Source organism: Morus notabilis, unplaced genomic scaffold (assembly GCF_000414095.1).
Source record: "Morus notabilis unplaced genomic scaffold, ASM41409v2 Scaffold203, whole genome shotgun sequence".
NCBI classification, from domain to species: domain Eukaryota; kingdom Viridiplantae; phylum Streptophyta; class Magnoliopsida; order Rosales; family Moraceae; genus Morus; species Morus notabilis.
In genome coordinates this window covers 844,355-863,922 of record NW_010361196.1, presented here as the reverse complement: position 1 = coordinate 863,922, position 19,568 = coordinate 844,355, and the positions used below count along the sequence as shown (strand labels likewise).

General features: G+C 45.9%; 2 protein-coding genes across 2 annotated transcripts; one reads left to right on the top strand and one right to left on the bottom strand.

Annotated features, from left to right (window-relative positions):
* The first annotated feature begins 254 nt into the window (after positions 1–254).
* LOC112091719 lies at positions 255–972 on the top strand. Its single transcript, XM_024165983.1, has 2 exons — positions 255–658; positions 774–972. Exons 1-2 carry the CDS (start codon positions 255–257, stop codon positions 970–972), a joined length of 603 nt encoding a protein of 200 aa, XP_024021751.1.
* Positions 973–15,690: 14,718 nt separating this feature from the next.
* Positions 15,691–16,362, bottom strand: LOC112091718. Its single transcript, XM_024165982.1, has one exon. It carries the CDS (start codon positions 16,360–16,362, stop codon positions 15,691–15,693), a length of 672 nt encoding a protein of 223 aa, XP_024021750.1.
* Between the last annotated feature and the right edge of the window lie 3,206 nt (positions 16,363–19,568).

Here is a 19,568-nt window from a genome sequence, read left to right as displayed (position 1 = left end):
ATAGGTGCCAACGTGTCAGCAACATCTCCTGCCGACACAAAATGTCGCTGAGCAACATTCTGGAGGTGAAGTTATTTGACGTATGGGGCATTGACTTCATGGGGCCATTTCCTCCATCTTTTGGAAACCAATACATCTTGGTAGCGGTAGACTACGTCTCAAAATGGGTGGAGGCGGCAGCATTTTAAACAAATGACTCCAAGGTAGTGGTAAAATTCCTTCACAAGAACATCTTTACACGCTTTGGATCACCGATGGCCATCATCAACGATGAAGGTACCCATTTTGGTAGCAAGCAATTGAAGAACCTCTTGAGTAGATATGGAGTGAAGCATAAGATTGCTACAGCATACCACCCACAAACCAGTGGGCAAGTAGAAAACTCAAACAGGGAGATAAAGGGGATCTTGGAGAAGGTGGTCAACCCGAATCGGAAAGATTGGTTGCTGAGGTTGGAAGATGCTCTATGGGCATACAGAACAGCATTCAAAATGCCACTAGGAATGTCTCCATTCCGATTAGTCTTTGGGAAGGCATGTCACCTAGCGGTGGAATTGGAACACAAGGCGTACTGGGTAGTGAAACAGTTGAACATGGACCTCCAACTAGCAGGAGAGAAGCGTTTATTGCAGTTGAATGAACTGGAGGAATTCCGACTGTAAGCATATGAGAGTGCCAAGTTGTATAAGGAGAAAACCAAGAAATGGCACGACAGAAAAAATTATCCCACGGCAGTTTGAGGTTGGGCAGCAAGTTTTACTCTTCAACTCAAGGTTTAAGCTATTTCCAGGGAAACTGAAGTCTAGATGGTCAGGTCCCTTTGTGGTAAATCAAGTCTACCCACATGGAGCAGTGGAGATTGCGGCAGCAAACTCTGGGAGAGCCATTAAAGTGAACGGCCAGCGACTCAAACACTACTGGGGTGATGAGATTAATCACCAGAAAATCTCAATTTCACTTCAAGATGCATAAGTGTGCAGCAGAGTCAGACTTAAGACTCTAAAACAAACGCTTAAGGGAGGCAACCCTACATTTTCAATTTTTACATGTCTTTTGGTTTATAATTTTTGTTGATTATCCGTTGTTTATTTTGTGTAGATTGTGAATTTGATCTAGGATAGTGTTGTGCAGAGGTTACTATAGCAGGAGAAAGGAAAAACTGAGCTCAGAGGAAAAGGGGCTGAGTTCCAAAATTGTGCTGCAGCAAAATTCTTTCCTCGCAGAGAATTGCTATAGCAAAGTAAAATGCTGGGGGCTGCATTTCCATAGTTTTGCTGCAGCAAAATTTTTCGCCATAAAAAATTTACTGTAGCAATTCTTACAAAAAAAAAATGGGAGATTAAAGGGGCCACATGCCCTATTAATATCAGACCACTTTCCCTTTCCCTTTCAAAAAAAAAAAAGAAATCCTAGCAGCCCCCACCTCCCAGCCCCACCCCATGCTTCCTTGGCTTTAGTTTCTCCCACACCGTCGACCCCACAGATCAACCTTTTCTGAGCCTCACACACACTCGAATCATAGGGCCCTAGCTGTTCAGAGTAGCCAAGTGGACTTTGGGCACTAGTCTTGCATCTAAAGTTTGGGGGCGTGCTTCATTCCACTTGAGCAACACCTCTATTTGCTGATTTGACAATGGTGAACACAAAACGGCCCGCCAGCAACCAACCCCCGCAACTCAGTTATAGGACATTTCTCTCAACAGCGGTTGAAACCAGGTACGAGAAGTGTATTTTCAAGCACTCTTTTAGCCCTGAAAATGGTTTCTTGTTGATGGACTCCCCCACTATGGGGTATGACGAGTCAATATCCTTAGTGATTAGTGCCCTCAATTGGAAAAAATTCTACTCTCACCCGCCTACCGTAATTGTTCCTCTCGTTAGAAAGTTTTATGCCCATTTCACCAAATAGGGGCAGCAGCGGGTGTATGCGCGTGGCGTTCTGGTCCCAGTTGACCCGGATGCCATCAACCACTTTTATGGGTTAAAGGGGTCCATCGATCTACACTCTAAGTTTTGCAGCGACTGCTGATGCGATGCAGCTGGACGCAATGCTAGATTACCTCTGTGTCGAAGGCGCCACCTGGAGCATATCAAAGCAGGGTGCCATGACAGTTCAAAGAAACAACCACGCACTGCAGGGCAAGGTCTGGTATCATTTCCTAAAAACTCGTCTGCTGCCATCAATGACTATGCACACTGTGTTAAGAGACCGCATGTTGCTGTTGAATTCCATCATCGCAGGCCGCCCGATAAATGTGGGGAAAATAATCCACAAGGAGCTTTGCTCATGTGCGCGTAAGTCAGGCGGCAATTTGTGGTTTCCAGCCCTCATTTCGGGTTTGTGTCTAAGCAATAGAGTGCCGGTGTTTCCCACTGAGGAGAGATTGTCATCACGAGGCGCTATAACCACTCAAACTATAGCCCGGATGACACAAGTTTGACCGGATGGAGCACGTCCAGTTGAGTAGCCTGCCATCGATGATGAGGAGCAAGACCTTGCGCCGCAGGCCACCACCAGTGGATAGGCTGCCGAGTCCAGCAGTAGGGGTCAAGCTCCTGAGGGCATGGTTCACTCCCTCCGCATGTTGGAGTAGCGCATCACTCTTCAGGAAATTCAATAGTTTCAAATGTTAGAAATACTGCAGCAAGTGCATAAGCAGCAGCAGAAGTACTAGGCTATGCAAGGCAGCGGGACATCGCTTTGAAGAAGTCACTTCAGAAAAACTTCACCAAGCCAGTATTCTCGTTGCCTGAGTTTCCTGAAGAAGTGTTAGAGCAAATTACCACCGAGGAAAATGATGAGGACGATCCAGAGGATTGAAGGAGGAATGCAAGGGTAGGCGACTTGCCTACCCTCCCCAGGGAGTATCAACCTTCTTTCGTAATTTTGCAATGTTTAGTTTTACATTTTTTTTGTTCTGTTTGTTTTAGGTTGTTCTGTGATTATTCCCCCAAGCAATGAGGACACTGCTTCCTTTAAGTTTCGGGGTGTGTGGTTGACAGGTTTTGTGTTATCTTTGTGCTATTTTTTTTTGTTCAGTATGAGTTAGTATGTTAGTTTGTGGTTTGGTTCTGTTTTATGGTGGTGTCTCAGTCTTGTTATAAAAAATAAAATAAAAAACAATGTTTCATTTCTGTGTTTTGTTAAGTGTGAATAAATGCTTTGGTTTTGCTACAGCTATGTTGGTTTTAGGACATTCTATGAAAAGTGCAATGTCTCGAAAGTCTCAGCTTGTGTAGTAAATTGGTATGAGTTAAAACTTGGTGATATATGTGGTTCGGTTGCTCCATAAATGTGATCATTTGAAACTTAGCACGTTAGACTATAGCATAGTCGTCTGTTGGAAAGCCTAGGAAATTTTGAGTCATTGTGAGAGCTTAGGATCATAGAACTGATTGTGCGATACCCTTGAAGCGAAACTTTAGGGAGTCAAACGTTTTAGGGTGAATTGATATTGAAAAGGGTTGATGCTTAGGGTTGTAATTAAAAATAAAAAAATAAAAAAACACCTCATATGCGTAAAATACTCCTCTATTCTAAGCTGCCCAGTAACCAGGAGTAACATGAGCCCCATGTGTACTTTTGCGTCAAACAGCAGTTCAGTATATGAGTTTACTAAAGCAATTCTGACTTATGACGTTGCTGAGCAACCGGGTGTCTTCATCACCAATGTTGGCATTAGCATAAAAAGGTAGCAGTGACATGAGGAATTTGAATAAAAAAAAAAAAGAAGTGAATATTTATGCACCCATCTAATGCCCTTAGAGACAGTTTGCGGAATGAGTGGAACCTTAGACGTTTGGTTAACTGATGCTAGAGGAGAGGGGGTCAAGCAATCAGCTTATTAGATCATAAACTAGGCTCAATGAGCGTGATTCAAGTGATCTTGGTGATTCAAGGATGGTTAGCTATGGTCTCACACATGCACCTATAGAAGAATTTTATTTGTGGAGTGGGCGGATAACGGATTGAACCGAGATTGAATGAAATGCTAATTGGAATTCAGCTGGGAATTTAGAGGCATTGTTGGAGAATAGAGAACCAACTTGTTTGGCAGCCAAAGCAATTTCCTGTTTTGTGTATTGAGTCATTTTATGTTGTTCCGTTTGTGTTGTTAGGCATTACTCGAGGACGAGCAATGACTTAAGTTTGGGGGTGTGATAACTCAATGAAATAGAGTTATTTAGCATACTTTTAGGCTTAGTAGTTGTTTATTTTCTCAAGGTAAAATGCCTTAGTGTTAGTATTTTGTATAACATTCGTTAGTTTTTGTTTAGTTGATAGAAGGTTGATATTTGTGGAGCAATCTCGTTATAACATGGATTTAGTCATCATGTTCAATGCAGGTGTGTTGGGTTTGGGTAATTAGTGCAGGAAAGCAACAGGGCAGTGTTGGTAAAAGCAATTTGAAAGACAAGCACGGTAAAGGAAGTGAAGGCATGAATGAACCCATTGCTGTAGTAAAGCTATAGCAACACAGATGCAACCAAAAGGTGCAAGCTGGTGCATTTTGTTTTCATGCACAGCTGGCAGTGGTCCAAATTGCCGACTGACATGAGGGGGCAGCTGTAAGAGCACTAAAGCGGGGACCATCAGTTTTGGCTCTGAGGTGAACACATGTAATTAGGGTACCTCATCCTGCCCTAATATAAAAGGAAAACGAAGAGTACTGAAGGGGGGGCAGAAAAAGGAGGAGGCGCAGAATTACACAAAGGAAGCTAAAGAAAGAAAGAAAAAGAATGAGGAAAGGCAGAGCTGGTTTATGGGGCAAAATGGAAGCAAGGACAAAGGCCTACTGAGCATCCAGACTTTAGCTTAATCATTTCCTTCTATATGTCTGTATTTACTCTCTGTGACAAATGGATTTGATTATTGTTATTATTTCTAATTACCTTGCACCGAACATGAGCTAAACTTCTTTAGCTAGGATTATTGATGGAAACAAAGTTGCAATGAAGATTAATTTGTTATTCTAATTGCTTGTGTAATTTTCATTCGGTTTACTCAAGTGTGTTTATTGTTCAACTTTTGTTAAGTGACAGGTCATCATTTAATGGAAAACATAAACTGAAATTAATTCTCGAAAGGTTGGTTTTAGTTGGAACTATCTTGGATAATATAAGGGAATAGTATAGGAATATATTATGGCCTTGTACAACCCATTAAAATTGGTGCTTACTCCAGGTTTTGAGAACTGAAATGCATAGGAATATGCTAGTTTTGGTTTGAGGAACTACAAGCATAGATCTATCGGAACAGGATTATGCTGAATTTTAGGTTGATTGAATGAACTTTGCTACAGCAATGTTAAACTTTGCTATAGCAATCCTATAGCGAAACGTGGTCAGAGTTGCAACCGAGGAAAAATCAGTAATCCTAGCCTTTACCCATCATTGATTCACAACTTGTAGCTTAGAACTTGTTAAGTCTTACCTCTTGTTTACATTTAAATCATTCCTAGTCATTTTAGTAATTCACGTTACTTAATATGTATTTGATTCACTTTTCAATTCATTTTAGTTCAACTGGTTTTTATAATCAATTTTGTATTAACGCAGTCTCTGTGGAGACGATACTCTTTACTCACTATTGTATTACTTGTGCGATTGCGTGCACTTGCGTAGAGCTATTTCCATACATAGGATTTTATCGCAACAATAAATTTACGACAAATACAAAAAAATAAGTATTAAACATAATGAGAACATTGAACTTAACAGAGGAAAGCACACTCACTAGGATAAAATATTGGTAAAGAAAAAAGAGTGCAATTATAAGTCTTATAAATAAGTACATAATAAAATTAGTTTTATACTTCATATTTATTAGTTGGGCCTTTATTGTGCTTTTAACGTACTCGTGTCGGCACTTAGCGTGCCGTGCCGTGCCTTTAACGTGCTTCATGCCTAAAAATTACGTCAAACTCAGCTCATTTAATAAACAAGATAGACTAGATCCATTCAATAATCGTATCGTATCATACCCGCTTTTTAATGCGTTGTGCTTCGTTTTGACATATCTATCTAGTATTATATGATATCATCATGTGATAGTTGTATATTACTTGCCGTATATGTTGCAATATTCTACATTCTGTGACTTTTCAAAGCCAATTGCATATAATCGTAATAGCTATTTTTTATATAGAGGCCAACTTTTGATTCTAGGCAATTATAAAAAAATAAAAAAAATAAAAAATTTCCATTAAGGTATTTTTGTTTCCTGTCATTGAGACATGTGCATATGCTTCATTGCTTTGTTGAATATCATGCCTTGCCTTTATTTTTATTAGAGTTGCTGGCATATGTTCGTTTGCATATACATCTCTGCAATTACAATTGTATATACACTTAAGTTGCTTTTATGGAGACATTGTTACGTATTTTTGCCGTTTCTACGCTAGACGTCGATATAAAATTTTAACATTTATAATTTAAGAATTGTGTACATGATTCTTTATTGAGTCGGCATTATATGCAATATTCTATTACGGTATTTTTTTGTTTTTACTTTTTTTCGGATGAAGATTTGGGTTGATATGATCATTTAATGTTTTATATAGCTTAATGCAATTTCTATGTATATGGATGATCTTCAATGACATATCATGGTTCTTATGATTAATTTTGACTGAAAAATCATATTTATTTCACTGTTTTTGCCGAAAATGATAAGTGGTTTTGTCAGTTGAGTTAATGAGTTTTTCAACCTATGACTTTTCATTTATACATGATGGTATTGCAGCTATGGTACTTTCTTTTATAATCTCAATAGCATTTTAGTCTTTCTTGTCATTTATTGCTTTTGAGATTGCTATCGTTATATGTATAAGATTCGTGTATAAATTGCCACTATAATTCGTTTGTTATACTCGGATTTCCATGTTAAGTATTGGCTTTTGAATTCTATATATATGACATATTAATGCTACGTATATCATTTTACGTGCTTATTATTGTTGACGGTGTATTTCCGGCAACTCGTGGTTACCTCTCCAAAAACACTCACATTGACACTCACGGTTTGATTAAGGGTTAAGACTGAAAAATAATGTAAAGGAGACAACAATTTTATAGTGGTTCGGCAATAATTCTTTGCCTAATCCACTTGTGCATGCACTAATATTGCAGCCGGTTACAAGCTCTCTTTCCTTAGTAATAAAATGGTGTCTAACCCCTCTCTCAGTTTTCTTGGCTTTATTTATAGGCCTTTACATGTGAATACGTATTTCCTGTTCTCAAGGAAGAAGCCATCTTCTGCCCTCGATCCGCGTGAGGGTAGGTGGGTTTTCATGATGACTGCCCGGGAAACGCGGCTGATCCTTCCTATCCGCCGCCTGATTTCCTGACTCCTGCAGTAGCAGTCGGATCAGTACTTCCCTCTTCGAGTTGACAAGACCGCCGGTAGAGAAGACCGACAGTGTCCCCTCGGTGTCGCGGCCTCCGAAGGCTGAGTCATTGCACCCGGCGCCTCTTACCACATATGGTCCCTCTACGTAGAAGGCACATAAGCTACAGTCGTTCCCTCGACGCCAGCGGCCGATCCTCTGCGGGGAGTCCTCGGCGTCTATCGTTCGAGAGAGTGGTCGACCTCTCGACCATGGTGTAACAATTACCCCCTAGACTGGAACATTGCGGTGTGACTTTCTTGGCTATACAGCATCAAGGATGCCGCGTGGAAAAAGGTCTTCCTGCGAGTAAGGGCGGTTGCTTGCAGGTACAGTGATCATTGCGGTTAGTTTCTTGGGCAGTGGAGTAGTCACGTCGATTGCATCAACCGTCACGTCCCCATTTCCCTAACGCCACGTGGAACTGGAAGGATGAATCGCCGCCGTCATATCGAGTCCTTTTCTGTTGCTCTCTCCCCGACCGTTCGATCGTGCCTTCGCGGATCCACCGTCGGATGGAACCAAATCAGATTCTACAGTCGAGATCTGGAGCCCTTTGGACTCCTCAGGGACCCTTGGATCTCTCTTCTGGCGGGTATATATATGCCCTCATGTCCTCATCTCTCTGACCACCACGCTTTCCAGACGCCGTTATTCTGCCGGATTTTTGCCGAGCCTTCTGCCTCCATGCATCCTTCCGCACTTTGATTGTCTTTTGCTCTCAGACTCAAGCTTTCTCCGAATCTGGTAAGTCTTCATTCCCTCCGTTCTTCCCGTGGGTCCGGTTCTAGTGTCTATGAGGGTCATGCCAAAACGCATTGTAAGTAGGGAAGTGTAATTCCCTGATGCCGCCGGCCTTGCGCCGACGGCTGAGCTTATACTGCCTGACCCGTTTGGGCGCTGCTACTTTGGCCTGAGGCCCCCGAGCTTGGCTCTAGGCCTCCCTGGTCCATGGCGCTTTCTATTTTTCTTCTCGTTCTGCGCTTTTGACCTCTCGACCACTAGGAGGTAACTCGCCCCCCTTGTTTGCCTTTCTCTAGAACATGTCGTCGAAGTAGACTAGAGGTCGAGAGGTATCTGCGCACAGGGTTAGGGATGATCCTGAGGATGTCGCGACTTCGAGCGCATCTTCGGGTGAAAGTGGGGATTTCTTGCTTCGTCAGGTGGACGAGTATGCTGAGGTGTCAGCCTCGACTTCTCAACCGGACGCACTCATACTCCTCGATGACGAGGGTGCTGACCCACAGGCCGGTTCCCCCGGCGATCGAGGGTACAGGGTAGCGTCGACAAGCTCCCTTTTGGGACTGGCCATGGATCTTGACCCGTCAAAAATCAATCCCCACGCCGCTAGGAGGGCATTCACCGATGCAGGGATCGACCCCCTGCACTTTTACCTGATCATCCCGACCCCCAATGATAGGGCTCACAACCCTCCCCCCGGTCACATGACCGTGTACACTCATGCACTCACCTTTAGGCTGACTCTTCCCTTCCATCCATTCGTGAAGGCCCTCTGCAGCCTCCGTAGGATCTCTCCCGTACAGTTGTCACCCAATTGTTGGGTAACAATTAATTCTATGATAATATTATGGAGGAAGTTCTTGAGCCTCGACCTAACCGTCGAGGAATTCTTGTACTGCTACTCCCTCAAAGCCTCTCCCAATCAAAGGGGGTTCTTTTATTTATCTTCCCACTCTAAGTCCAAACCTCATGTCCCACCCGTGGTCGTCGGGAAGACCACCAGTGCTCACGGGTGCAAGCCCCAGTCTTCTTCCTCGGGGGGAATTTCAATTCTCACCCCCTCGACGGCGAGCGCTCGATGGGGACTCAAACAATATTCAGTAAATACTGTAGGTTCCTCCCCCTTTCTTCTTTTTTTCAAAGGTCTCTGTGCTGCTGTCGTGCCTACTCACACTTGTTGTTCCCTACACGTAGGTGAAGAAGTCGAGCGACCAAGGCTCTCCTCAGCCGTTCTTACTCGCGTCAAGAAGATACTGTCACTTTCCGCCAACCATCGACGTGCCTCGGCCCTCAATACCCGGAGGAACCGCCTACTGTGCGACATGGTCATAGAGCTTCCTCCTCCGCGTCAACCCGTAGTTCCTCCTGCGGATCTTCTTAGCGGTTTCCCTATAATCTCTTTAGCAACGGCCAGGGGGTGTAGTCGAGATGTCCCTGATTTGATCTCTCCTTTTCCGTATAGCAGTGCCGTCTGAGATGAAGTACTCCATCCCCGCCAAGACGAGGAAGAGCAAGACCGGCGCGGAGTCGAGCGGGACGTTGAGCTAGCCTGTGGTCAAGACCATTGCCTCCCCCGGCATCACTGTAACCCTGAGAAAAGGAGTGGTCGTGATCAAGCCCCCCTCGAAAAGGCAGAGAGTGGATGAGCCACGAGACCCCCATGTGGTCGAGGGGTCTTCCGGGTAGGGCCGGCGCCTCGATAGAAAGAAAGGCGCCGAGGTTGCCGCAAACCTGGCGGTTCCGCCCCCTCCGGCGGAGGGAGACCTGGGACATTTATTCTGGGGAGAGTATCCTGGACCGGTAGCGCTTGACCGTGAAGCGCCAACTCTCAGTAAGTCCCGACCTCGACTGCTATCACTATTTTTCATTTGCATATATGTAGTTATTTTTTTTTAGAGGTTTGGCTTATTCATCCTCACCGTGTTTTTTCCTCCTTTTGGAGTTCAGGCCCTCGAGCTCGCTCTCCAGAATTATGTGGAGCTGGAGGCCCTTCTCAAGGGGGAGACGACGTCGCCAGCTGCCGAAAAGGAAATCAGTGCTCTTCGTACCATCCGGGATGAGCTTTCGACAGACTTGGAGGTCGAGAAGGCCAAGGTGCGGTCCCTCGAGGATAAGATCTCCATTAAGAAGTCCAGCAGCTTCAAGGCGGGCTTTAAGGAGGGGAGCTCTAAGGGAGTCGAGACGTACCTCTCATCTCCAGAGTTCCTGGAGGGGCAGAAGGAGGCGACCTCCAAAGCCGTCTCGGACTTCATGGCCTCTGAGGACATCCGCCGCCTGGTTGACGCCAGGCTGGAAACATTCAAGGAGTCCCAGGAGCTCAAGGATATGATCAAGGGTCGAGTGCAGCAATTCAAATCCTCATAAGCCTTCGAGGAGCTTGTCAACCAAAGGCTCGAGGCCTACCAGTCTTCAGCCGAGTTTGAAGAGCTCCAACTATCCTTGATGTAGTCTGCGGGGGAGCAGATCCTCGACCGCTTCCGCAGGAAGCGTCCGGACGTCGACCTGTCCTTCCTCGATAAGTCCGAGAAGCGAGGGCGTGGAGGTGATCGAACCGGCTCAGGGGACCGAGGGGGTCGAGCGAGCACAGGGGGATGCCGAGCAGACCGCGGGCGGAAACGGCGAGCAGTGAGGGGACTTTTCCCCGGAGCCTTCGTTGTTTTTGTAACACTTCTTTTTTACCAGGCCGTGAGGCCCATACAATATTTATTTGATGATTTGTAACAACCATAAGGTCGAGACAAGTTTTTTTTTATTTCTTTTCTCTATATATTTTCATGCTTACCTTTGCTCACTGTTTGTGTGGATATTGCGCATGTGTAGATTCTTTTTGCCGTGTAGGCTCGACCACCTCTTATGAGTTGACAATTTTTTTTTGTAGGGGGCCTCATGTCGGGCCTTAGTACCCCCTCGCCCAAGCTGAGTTTTAGAACTCGGCTTTGGCGTACCATTGTCAAAGCTTCGACATAGATGGTAGAATGTTAAGTGTAGAAAATCTGCTTGTTGCTTGGGTATGGTTGAGCCAGAGCCCCACCGCCCTTGTAAGTTCGTGGGGTCTTATTGTCCCCTCACCAAAAACAAAGCCTTGGACTTGTTTTTGGCGCATCATCGTTGACGTATCGACGATTTTAGTCGACGTATCGACGAATTGATCTGGTCGACATATCGACAGGAGTAGTAGATGGTTGTACCCGCGTAACAAGAATCGGTCATAAGGTAGAATTTGTTGATTAAGCGTATAATGCCCGTTGCCTTTTATTCATGTAGAATTTACAAGTTGGCTTTTTGGCCTGCCAGAAACGAGAAATGAAACATAACTTAATTAAAAAACAATAAGTTTGCTCTGTTAGGTCGACGTCTCCCGTGATTACTGGTAGTAGACCTTCAACTGGTCCGCATTCCAAGTGTGCTTGATGCCTCGACCGTCGAGCTCTGCCAGTCGATACGACCCATTGGCCACAACCTCTCTTATTCTGTAGGGCCCTTCCCACGTTAGGCCCAAGGCTCCGGAGTTCTTGGGTTTGGTGTTGGGGGTTACCACCCACAAAACTAGGTCCCCGACCCCGAAGCGCTTTTGCTTGACCTTCTTGTTATAATACCTAGCAGTTCTTGCCTGGTAGGCGGCGAGCCTTATCTGTGCATCTGTGCGCCGTTCTTCCAGGAGGTCAAGCTCCAAGCCCATCAGCTCGGCGTTCCTATCCTCCTCGTACCGGGTTACCCGGTTGGTCGGAACGGACACCTCAACTGGAAGGACTGCCTCGACCCCGTATGCCATCGAGAATAGGGTTTCCCCCGTAGTAGTTCTACTCATTGTTCTGTAGGCCCACAGCACTTTCGGTAACTCGTCGGCCCATTTGCCTTTGTAAGCATCGAGGCGTCGTTTGAGTGTGACTTTGATTATCTTATTGACCGCCTCGACCTGCCCGTTGGACTGGGGGTATACGACGGAGGAAAAATTCTTGTGGATCCCTAGTAGCTCGCAAAATTGGCTGGTGTTGTCATTGTTGAACTGTTTCCCGTTGTCGGATACGAGAGAATGCGGCACACCAAACCTGCAAACTATGTTGTTCCATATGAAGTTCGTACATTTTTCCTCTGAGATGGTTGTCAATGGCTCAGCTTCTACCCACTTTGTGAAGTAGTCGACCGCGACAATAGCGAACTTATAACCCCCCGGGGTTTTGTGCAGGGGACCGATAAGGTCAATTCCCCATTTAGCGAAGGGCCAGGGAGACACTATAGATGTTAGGTCCTCTGAGTGCAGTCGAGAGATGGGGGCGTACCTCTGGCAGTTCTTGCACCTTTTTTCGTACTCGGCTGCGTCTTTCTTGAGACTTTGCCAGTAATACCCCTGACGAAGTATTTTGTAGGCTAGGGACTGTCCCCCAGCGTGGTTCCCACATATCCCGTCATGCACCTCAGACAGCACTCTCTTTGCCTCTTCTGCGCCGAGGCACCAGAGCAGGGGCGTCGAGTAGCCCCTTCGATAGAGGAGGTTGTCATGCATTGTGTATCTCGCCACTTGATACTTCATCTTTTTTGCCTGCTGCCTGTCCTCAGGGAGTTCACCGTCGACCAAGTACCTGATGATTGGATCCATCCAGCTTGGCTGATAATCCACCGGCACGACCTCGGGCCTCTTTGCCGTGGTCAGGGCTTTCAAGACCTCCATGGGAACCAGGTTTAAGAGCTCGGCATCTCTCGACGTCGCCAATTGGTGAGGGCGTCGGCGTTGCTATTCTCTGCTCTTGGTACTTGCTGTATATCATAGACCGTGAGCTTCCCCAGGGCTTCCCTGACCTTCTTCAGATACGCGGCCATTTTCTCATCCCGGGTCTGGTATTGGCCCTTCACTTGATTCACAATAAGCTGTGAATCGCTGAAGATGTCTAAGTTCCCCGCTTTTAGGTGCTCCACCAACCGGAGTCCAGCCAGCAGTGCCTCGTACTCAACTTCATTATTGGATGCGGGGAATTCAAACCTGATGGCCGAGGTGATCTTGTGTCCCTCAGGTGTGTGTAATACCAGTCCTGCCCCATTGCAATTGTCGTTGGAACTCCCATCGACGTAGAGCTTCCATCGTGGTGGTTTGTCAGCTTCGTCGACCTCGTCTGGTAGCCCCATGAACTCTGCCACAAAGTCTGCCAGGGCTTGGCCCTTGATGGCAGTCCGCGGCTTGTAGTCGATGTCGAACTGGCTGAGCTCTATGGACCATTTCAAGAGTCGACCGGAGGTGTCGGGCTTCTGTAGCACTTGCCTGAGTGGGTGGTTGGTCAATACCTGAATGCTATGGGCCTGGAAGTAGTGCCGCAACTTCCTTCCTGTCACAACTAGTGCGAGGGCGAGCTTTTCCATCTGGGATACCTCGCCTCCGCGTCGAGGAGGTGCTTGCTAGTGTAATACACCGGCAACTGCACCTTCTTCTCCTCGCAGATCACTACCGAACTAACGGCGTGTTCCGAGACCGCCAGGTAAAGGCTCAGCACCTCTCCGGTCACAAGTTTAGACAGCAGAGGGGGTTTCCCAAGGTGTTCCTTCAGTCATTGGAATGCCTGTTTGCACTCTTCCATCCATAGGAATGGCTTGCTTCCCCTCAGGGTGTCAAAGAATGGTACGCACTTGTCTGTAGATTTAGAGATAAACCTGTTAAGTGCATCCACACAGCGTGTCAGCTTCTGGACCTCCTTGGGCTTCCTTGGCGATCCCATGTCGATGAGGGCCTGAATCTTCTCCGGATTGGCCTCAATTCCTCGACTGCTCACCATGAAACCCAAGAATTTCCCTAAAGCGACGCCGAAGGCACACTTGCGGGGGTTTAGCTTCATTTTGTACGTTCTGAGGACACCGAACATTCTCCTAAGGTCCTCCACATGGTCCTCGGTCTTCCTAGTCTTCACCAGCATGTCATCGACGTAAACCTCCATTGACTTTCCTATTTGCCCCATGAACATCTTGTTGACGAGGCGTTGATAAGTTGCCCCAGCGTTTTTGAGACCGAAGGGCATCACTTTGTAACAGTAGAGACCTCTGTTGGTGACAAACGCCATGTGTTCTTCGTCGCGGTCGAGCATTGGTATCTGGTTGTACCCAGAGTATGTGTCCATGAAGCTCAGTAGTTTGTGTCCCACCGTAGCGTCAACCAGCTGATCGATTCGGGGCAGTAGGAAGCTATCCTTGGGACATGCTTTGTTCAGGTCACTGAAGTCGACGCATGTTCACCACTCTCCGTTTGGCTTCCTTACCAGTACGGGATTCGAAACCCACCTGGGGTACAAGACTTCTCGGATGAAGTTGCTTCTGATCATCTTGTCAACCTCTTCACGCAGGGCCTCGTACTGCTCGACATTCATGGTTCGACACTTCTGCCTCTTAGGCGGGCATTTCTCATCGATGTTCAGCCTGTGACACATGATTTCAGGGCTTATCCCTTCCATGGCTTCGTGGGTCCAGCGAACACGTCGAGGCTTGCTCTGAGAAACTCAAACAGTCTTTCGCGGGCCTGTGTCCCCAGTTCAAAGCCCACCCTTAGCATTCTCATCAGCTCTCTTTCATCAATAGGGATCTCGATCAATTCCTCGACCGGTCCCGCTCTGGTCTCTTCTCCTGGGAACCTTGGATCCAAATCGTATTCTTCCTCCCTGGTCTCGACCATTCTCAGTTCCCTTCGTACCTGTGTCAGCTCGGCGTAGTGGTGGACCATTTCTGAGTACGTAAGCCATGACTCATACTGGTTTCCTCGGGCCTTGCCGATCCCATTGGGGGTTGGAAACTTCATCATCTGGTGGTAGATGGATGTCGCTGCCCTCAAGGCCCTCAGCGTCGGGCGTCCTATAACCGTGTTGTATTGGTCACCTCCCTTCACCACCAGGAACTTTGACATGACAGTCGAGGTGCACGGTCGGTCTCCAATGGTAATAGGCAGCTCAATCGCCCCTTCCGGGATGACGTTGTCCCCTGTGAAACCGTACAGGGGCTGCGCACTGTTTTGCAGCCTTGCGCGGGGGATCCCCATCTTGTCTAGGCAGTCCGAGTACAAGATGTCCACGAAACTGCCATTGTCGACTAGGATGCGGCAAACCGAGTGGTTACCGATCATAGCCTCGACGACCAAGGCATCACTCTAGGGGAAATGTACCCCCCTCACGTCGGCCTCTGAGAAAGTGATCTCGGCGTCCTCGTATCACGCTGCCTTAGCCTCGCGTCCAAAGATGTTCATAATCCTCTGGCTGAACTTCTCTTTTGCCTCTTGAGCATACTCCTTCTATGCGCGTCGAGAGGTGCCGCCGAGGTATGGTCCCCAAAAGATCATTCTTATAACGCCGACTGGTTCGGGCGGGTTGTCATGCCTCTGCTCTTCTCGTCGGTCATTGTTGCATCTGTTGTTGTTGTTCTGACAGTCAGCTCGATACTCGCTAAGCCTTCCCTCTCGGATCAACCTCTCGACCTCATCCCTTAGGTCATAGCATTCGGCCGTAGTGTGCCCACTCTCGCCATGAAACTGACAGTACTTGTTTTGGTTTCTCCTTGCTGGGTTGGACTTCAGCGGCGGCGGTCGATGCAGGACCTAGAGATGACTTATCTCATGGTAGACGTCTTCGATCCCCATAGTTAAGGGTGTGTAGGCATCGTACCGTTGCGGCTTCGACCGCTTGTTCTCCCCCTGACTCGTCGAGGCACTGCCGCCTCTGTTACTCAGAGCTGGGTTATACCTCTGCTCGGCTTGCACCTGGGGGGGACCTCGGTGCTTCTTACCGTTGTTTTGGCCGCTCGCTTGCCCTACCTCTTCCTTGGCAGGGGTTGTCACCTTGCTCTTCAAGGCCTTCTTAGCCTCCTCGGCGTTGATGAACCCATGTGCCCTTGTCAGGAATTCCTGGTAGGTATGGGGCGGCCTCTGGTCGAGGTCTGTGCTGTAGGGGATGTCCTTCTTCATACTCGACAGTGCCCCCATCAAGGCCACCTCATCAGAGATTCCCTCAGTGGCGGCGACCTGTTCCCCAAGCCGGGCTATCCAGTCCTTCAGGGACTCGTTGGGTCCCTGGTACACTCTTGAGAGGTTTTGTTTGGGTGGGATGTATTTTTTGACACCTATGAACTGAGTCAAAAAGGCATTCTTCAACTCATCCCAACTAGTGATGGAGTTTGGTTTCAGAGATCTGAACCACCTCCTCGCAGAATCGGAAAGGTGATTCCTGAATGCTCGGCACATGACCTCCTCGGGGTATCCATGCAGGACCATATGTCAAGTGTACACCTCCAAGTGGTCGTCCAGATCACTCCTTCCGTCATATAACAGAATGGGAGGCGATTTGTACTTGTCTGGGAGCGGCACCCGGATGATGCTTTCTATGAACAGGTGGTCGTGTGACGTGTACATCTTGGCATCGACATTAACCGCCTCGGCTACCTTCCCCACAACTTGCTCGAAGTTGTTTAATCGACTTCTAATCTGCTTTTATAGCCTAGCCATCTTCTCGGCCAGAGCCTTATTATCAACTGCGAGCTCTTCCTCTCTCGCCAGCTGCACAGCTTTCCCGCGTCGGGCGTCGAGCCTCGTCCTAAGGTCTCCGCCGTGCACAGACGAAGACTCCATAAGGACAGCGTTCCTCCTATTCGCATCCTGTTGCGGTCAAGGGGGCGCATCCCTGTTATTCACAGCTGGCGCCGCGGCCTTCTCCCGCGCTCTCCTCCGTGCTGCCCGTTGTCTGCTCCCCACAGACCTATTCGACTTGGTCGAACGGGGATCGTTGGCTCGACTATCACCGACTTCCTCGGCATCACCGTGTTGCTCACCAATCCCTTGGCCCCCAACAGCGGCGTTCACCGGGTTCATCGGCGCATACTCAAGCGGTGGCATTGGGTTCTGCCCTTGATCCCGCCCCGCAAGGGCTGTAGCCATCCTTTCCACGGCTGCAGCCAGCGTTTCGACCTGCTTTTGGAGCTGGTCGATGCGGTCTGGGGGGCTCCCGGCAGCCGGTGGGAGCGGATTCGTTAAGGTCCCAGGGGCGGCGAGATTTTGGGTCGCCTGACTCATTGGGTTAGCCGACAGTAAGCGAGTGTTCCTGGGAGGCATAGTTGGTTAAAAACTGGATTGAATTTCTGGGCTTTTGGCCCTCCTTCTAGCGCCAATTGTTGACGGTGTATTTCTGGCAACTCGTGATTACCTCTCCAAAAACACTCACGTTGACACTCACGGTTTGATTAAGGGTTAAGACTGAAAAATAATGTAAAGGAGACAACAATTTTATAGTGGTTCGGCAATAATTCTTTGCCTAATCCACTTGTGCATGCACTAATATTGCAGCCGGTTACAAGCTCTCTTTCCTTAGTAATGAAATGGTGTCTAACCCCTCTCTCAGTTTTCTTGGCTCTATTTATAGGCATTTACATGTGAATACGTATTTTCCGTTCCCAAGGAAAAAGCCATCTTCTACCCTCTATCCGCGTGAGGGTAGGTGGGTTTTCATGATGACTGCCCCGGAAAACGCGGCTGATCCTTCCTATCTGCCGCCTGATTTCCTGACTCCTGCAGTAGCAGTCGGATCAGTACTTCCCTCTTCGAGTTGACAAGACCACCGGTAGAGAAGACCGACAGTGTCCCCTCGGCGTCGCGGCCTCTGAAGGCTGAGTCATTGCGCCCGGTGCCTCTTACCACATATGGTCCCTCTACGTAGAAGGCACATTAGCTACGGCCGTTCCCTCGATGCCAGCGGCCGATCCTCTGCGGGGAATCCTCGGCGTATGTCGTTCGAGAGAGTGGTCGACCTCTCGACCATGGTGTAACAATTATTATAGTGTATGTTTGCATAATTAATTAGGTCTTAGAATCTGCCATAATTTATTCTTACATGGAAAAGGAATGACTTGCTGTATAATCTGTCAATTTTCAGCCTTTTATACAGTTTTCAATTATTGACTGGATGATATAGCTATATTTGTTTTGAGCTTTTATACAATATTAGTTTGTAACGCGTTCCGCACGTATTACCGTATTAGAAACACCTAAAAAGTTTATTGTTTACTGAATAATAAGAAATTCATTTATACAATCATTTTAAGATTTTTGAATATTATAGATAACAATTGACAAATATATATATATAAGCAGAGATACATTTAAAGAAAATTAGTTTAACCAATTAAAAATAAAATAGAAACACATGAGAAAAAAATTACTCTCATACGAGTAAAATGTGGAACACTAAGTTTTTGAAAAATAGTAAAACTTAAACTCAAGATTAAGATCATTTTATATATGATCATCAGTAGACTCAATTAGAATTTTTATACTTAACGGAAATTATCAGAAATTCATATTGTGTCTATACCCCTATTCTACATAATTTTATTATGTGTAATACACTCATTCAATATCACGCTATATTAACAGTGCGGGTAATACTATTCTATTCTAAATAGAAATAACATGTATTAGTAATGTTTTAATTAAAGATTCCAAACTTTAATTAAATTCATTACAAACATCGTTTATTATATATATATATATATATATATATAACACTTAAATATTATCCTTAAATACTTCATCTTTCCTATTCTCCATCCCTCATACCATCCCTCCTACCAAACGGAGCTTCAACTACTAAGTATATTGTTTTTTCTATGTATTCCCTTACTATGTAAGTTTTCATTTAACAATTTCAGTGAAATATTTCAGTATTGTTCACATAAAATTTTCTATACTTGATCCATGGGGATTGTTTTAAGTAGGACCCTGAATAACTTATAGGCAGTTCAATCATAAAGTAATTAGTACTCATTATAAAACATCATCGTGTGTAATAGATAGAAGGGGGTATTCATTTATAAGAATATAACCGCCATAATTCATGCTTTGTTAATTTTATTTTTGAGTAAATGAAGCGACACTGTCTTTGTTTCGAGAAGTTTTTTGTTTGACCATATACAGTGATCACTATAAAGTTAATTCTCTTACTTCACATACACCAATTGGGAGAATGTTGGAATTCCTAAACGTTTTTAACGTTTCTTTGTAATTATGAATTGATGGTGGGTTTTAATTATTTCAATATGGCAATTAATATGACAGAGTTACAAGACTTTTTGTATTCACCTCTTGATGGAAGGAGGTGAATTTGTTCTATAAATAGACCAAGGATCCCTAGCCTAGCCATATCTAAGAAAAATACTGCTCGTGTAGTTCCATCTATAAGGCACTCTGAAGGTTGAATAGGCTTAGAAGATCTGAGGTGTTGAGATTTCTTTTCAGTCTTGGTCAACTATGGCCAGAGGCTAGTTATTTGTCTTCTCTACTTTATTTTACAACACTGCATGTTATTGGTACATTTTGATCTCGTTCATTTTACCGATTTGAGTTTTTAATTTCAATTTTATTACAATTAAAAATTCTCATAAAAAGTCACATCTAACTTTTTCTGATAATCAAAAGCTCTCATATAAAAT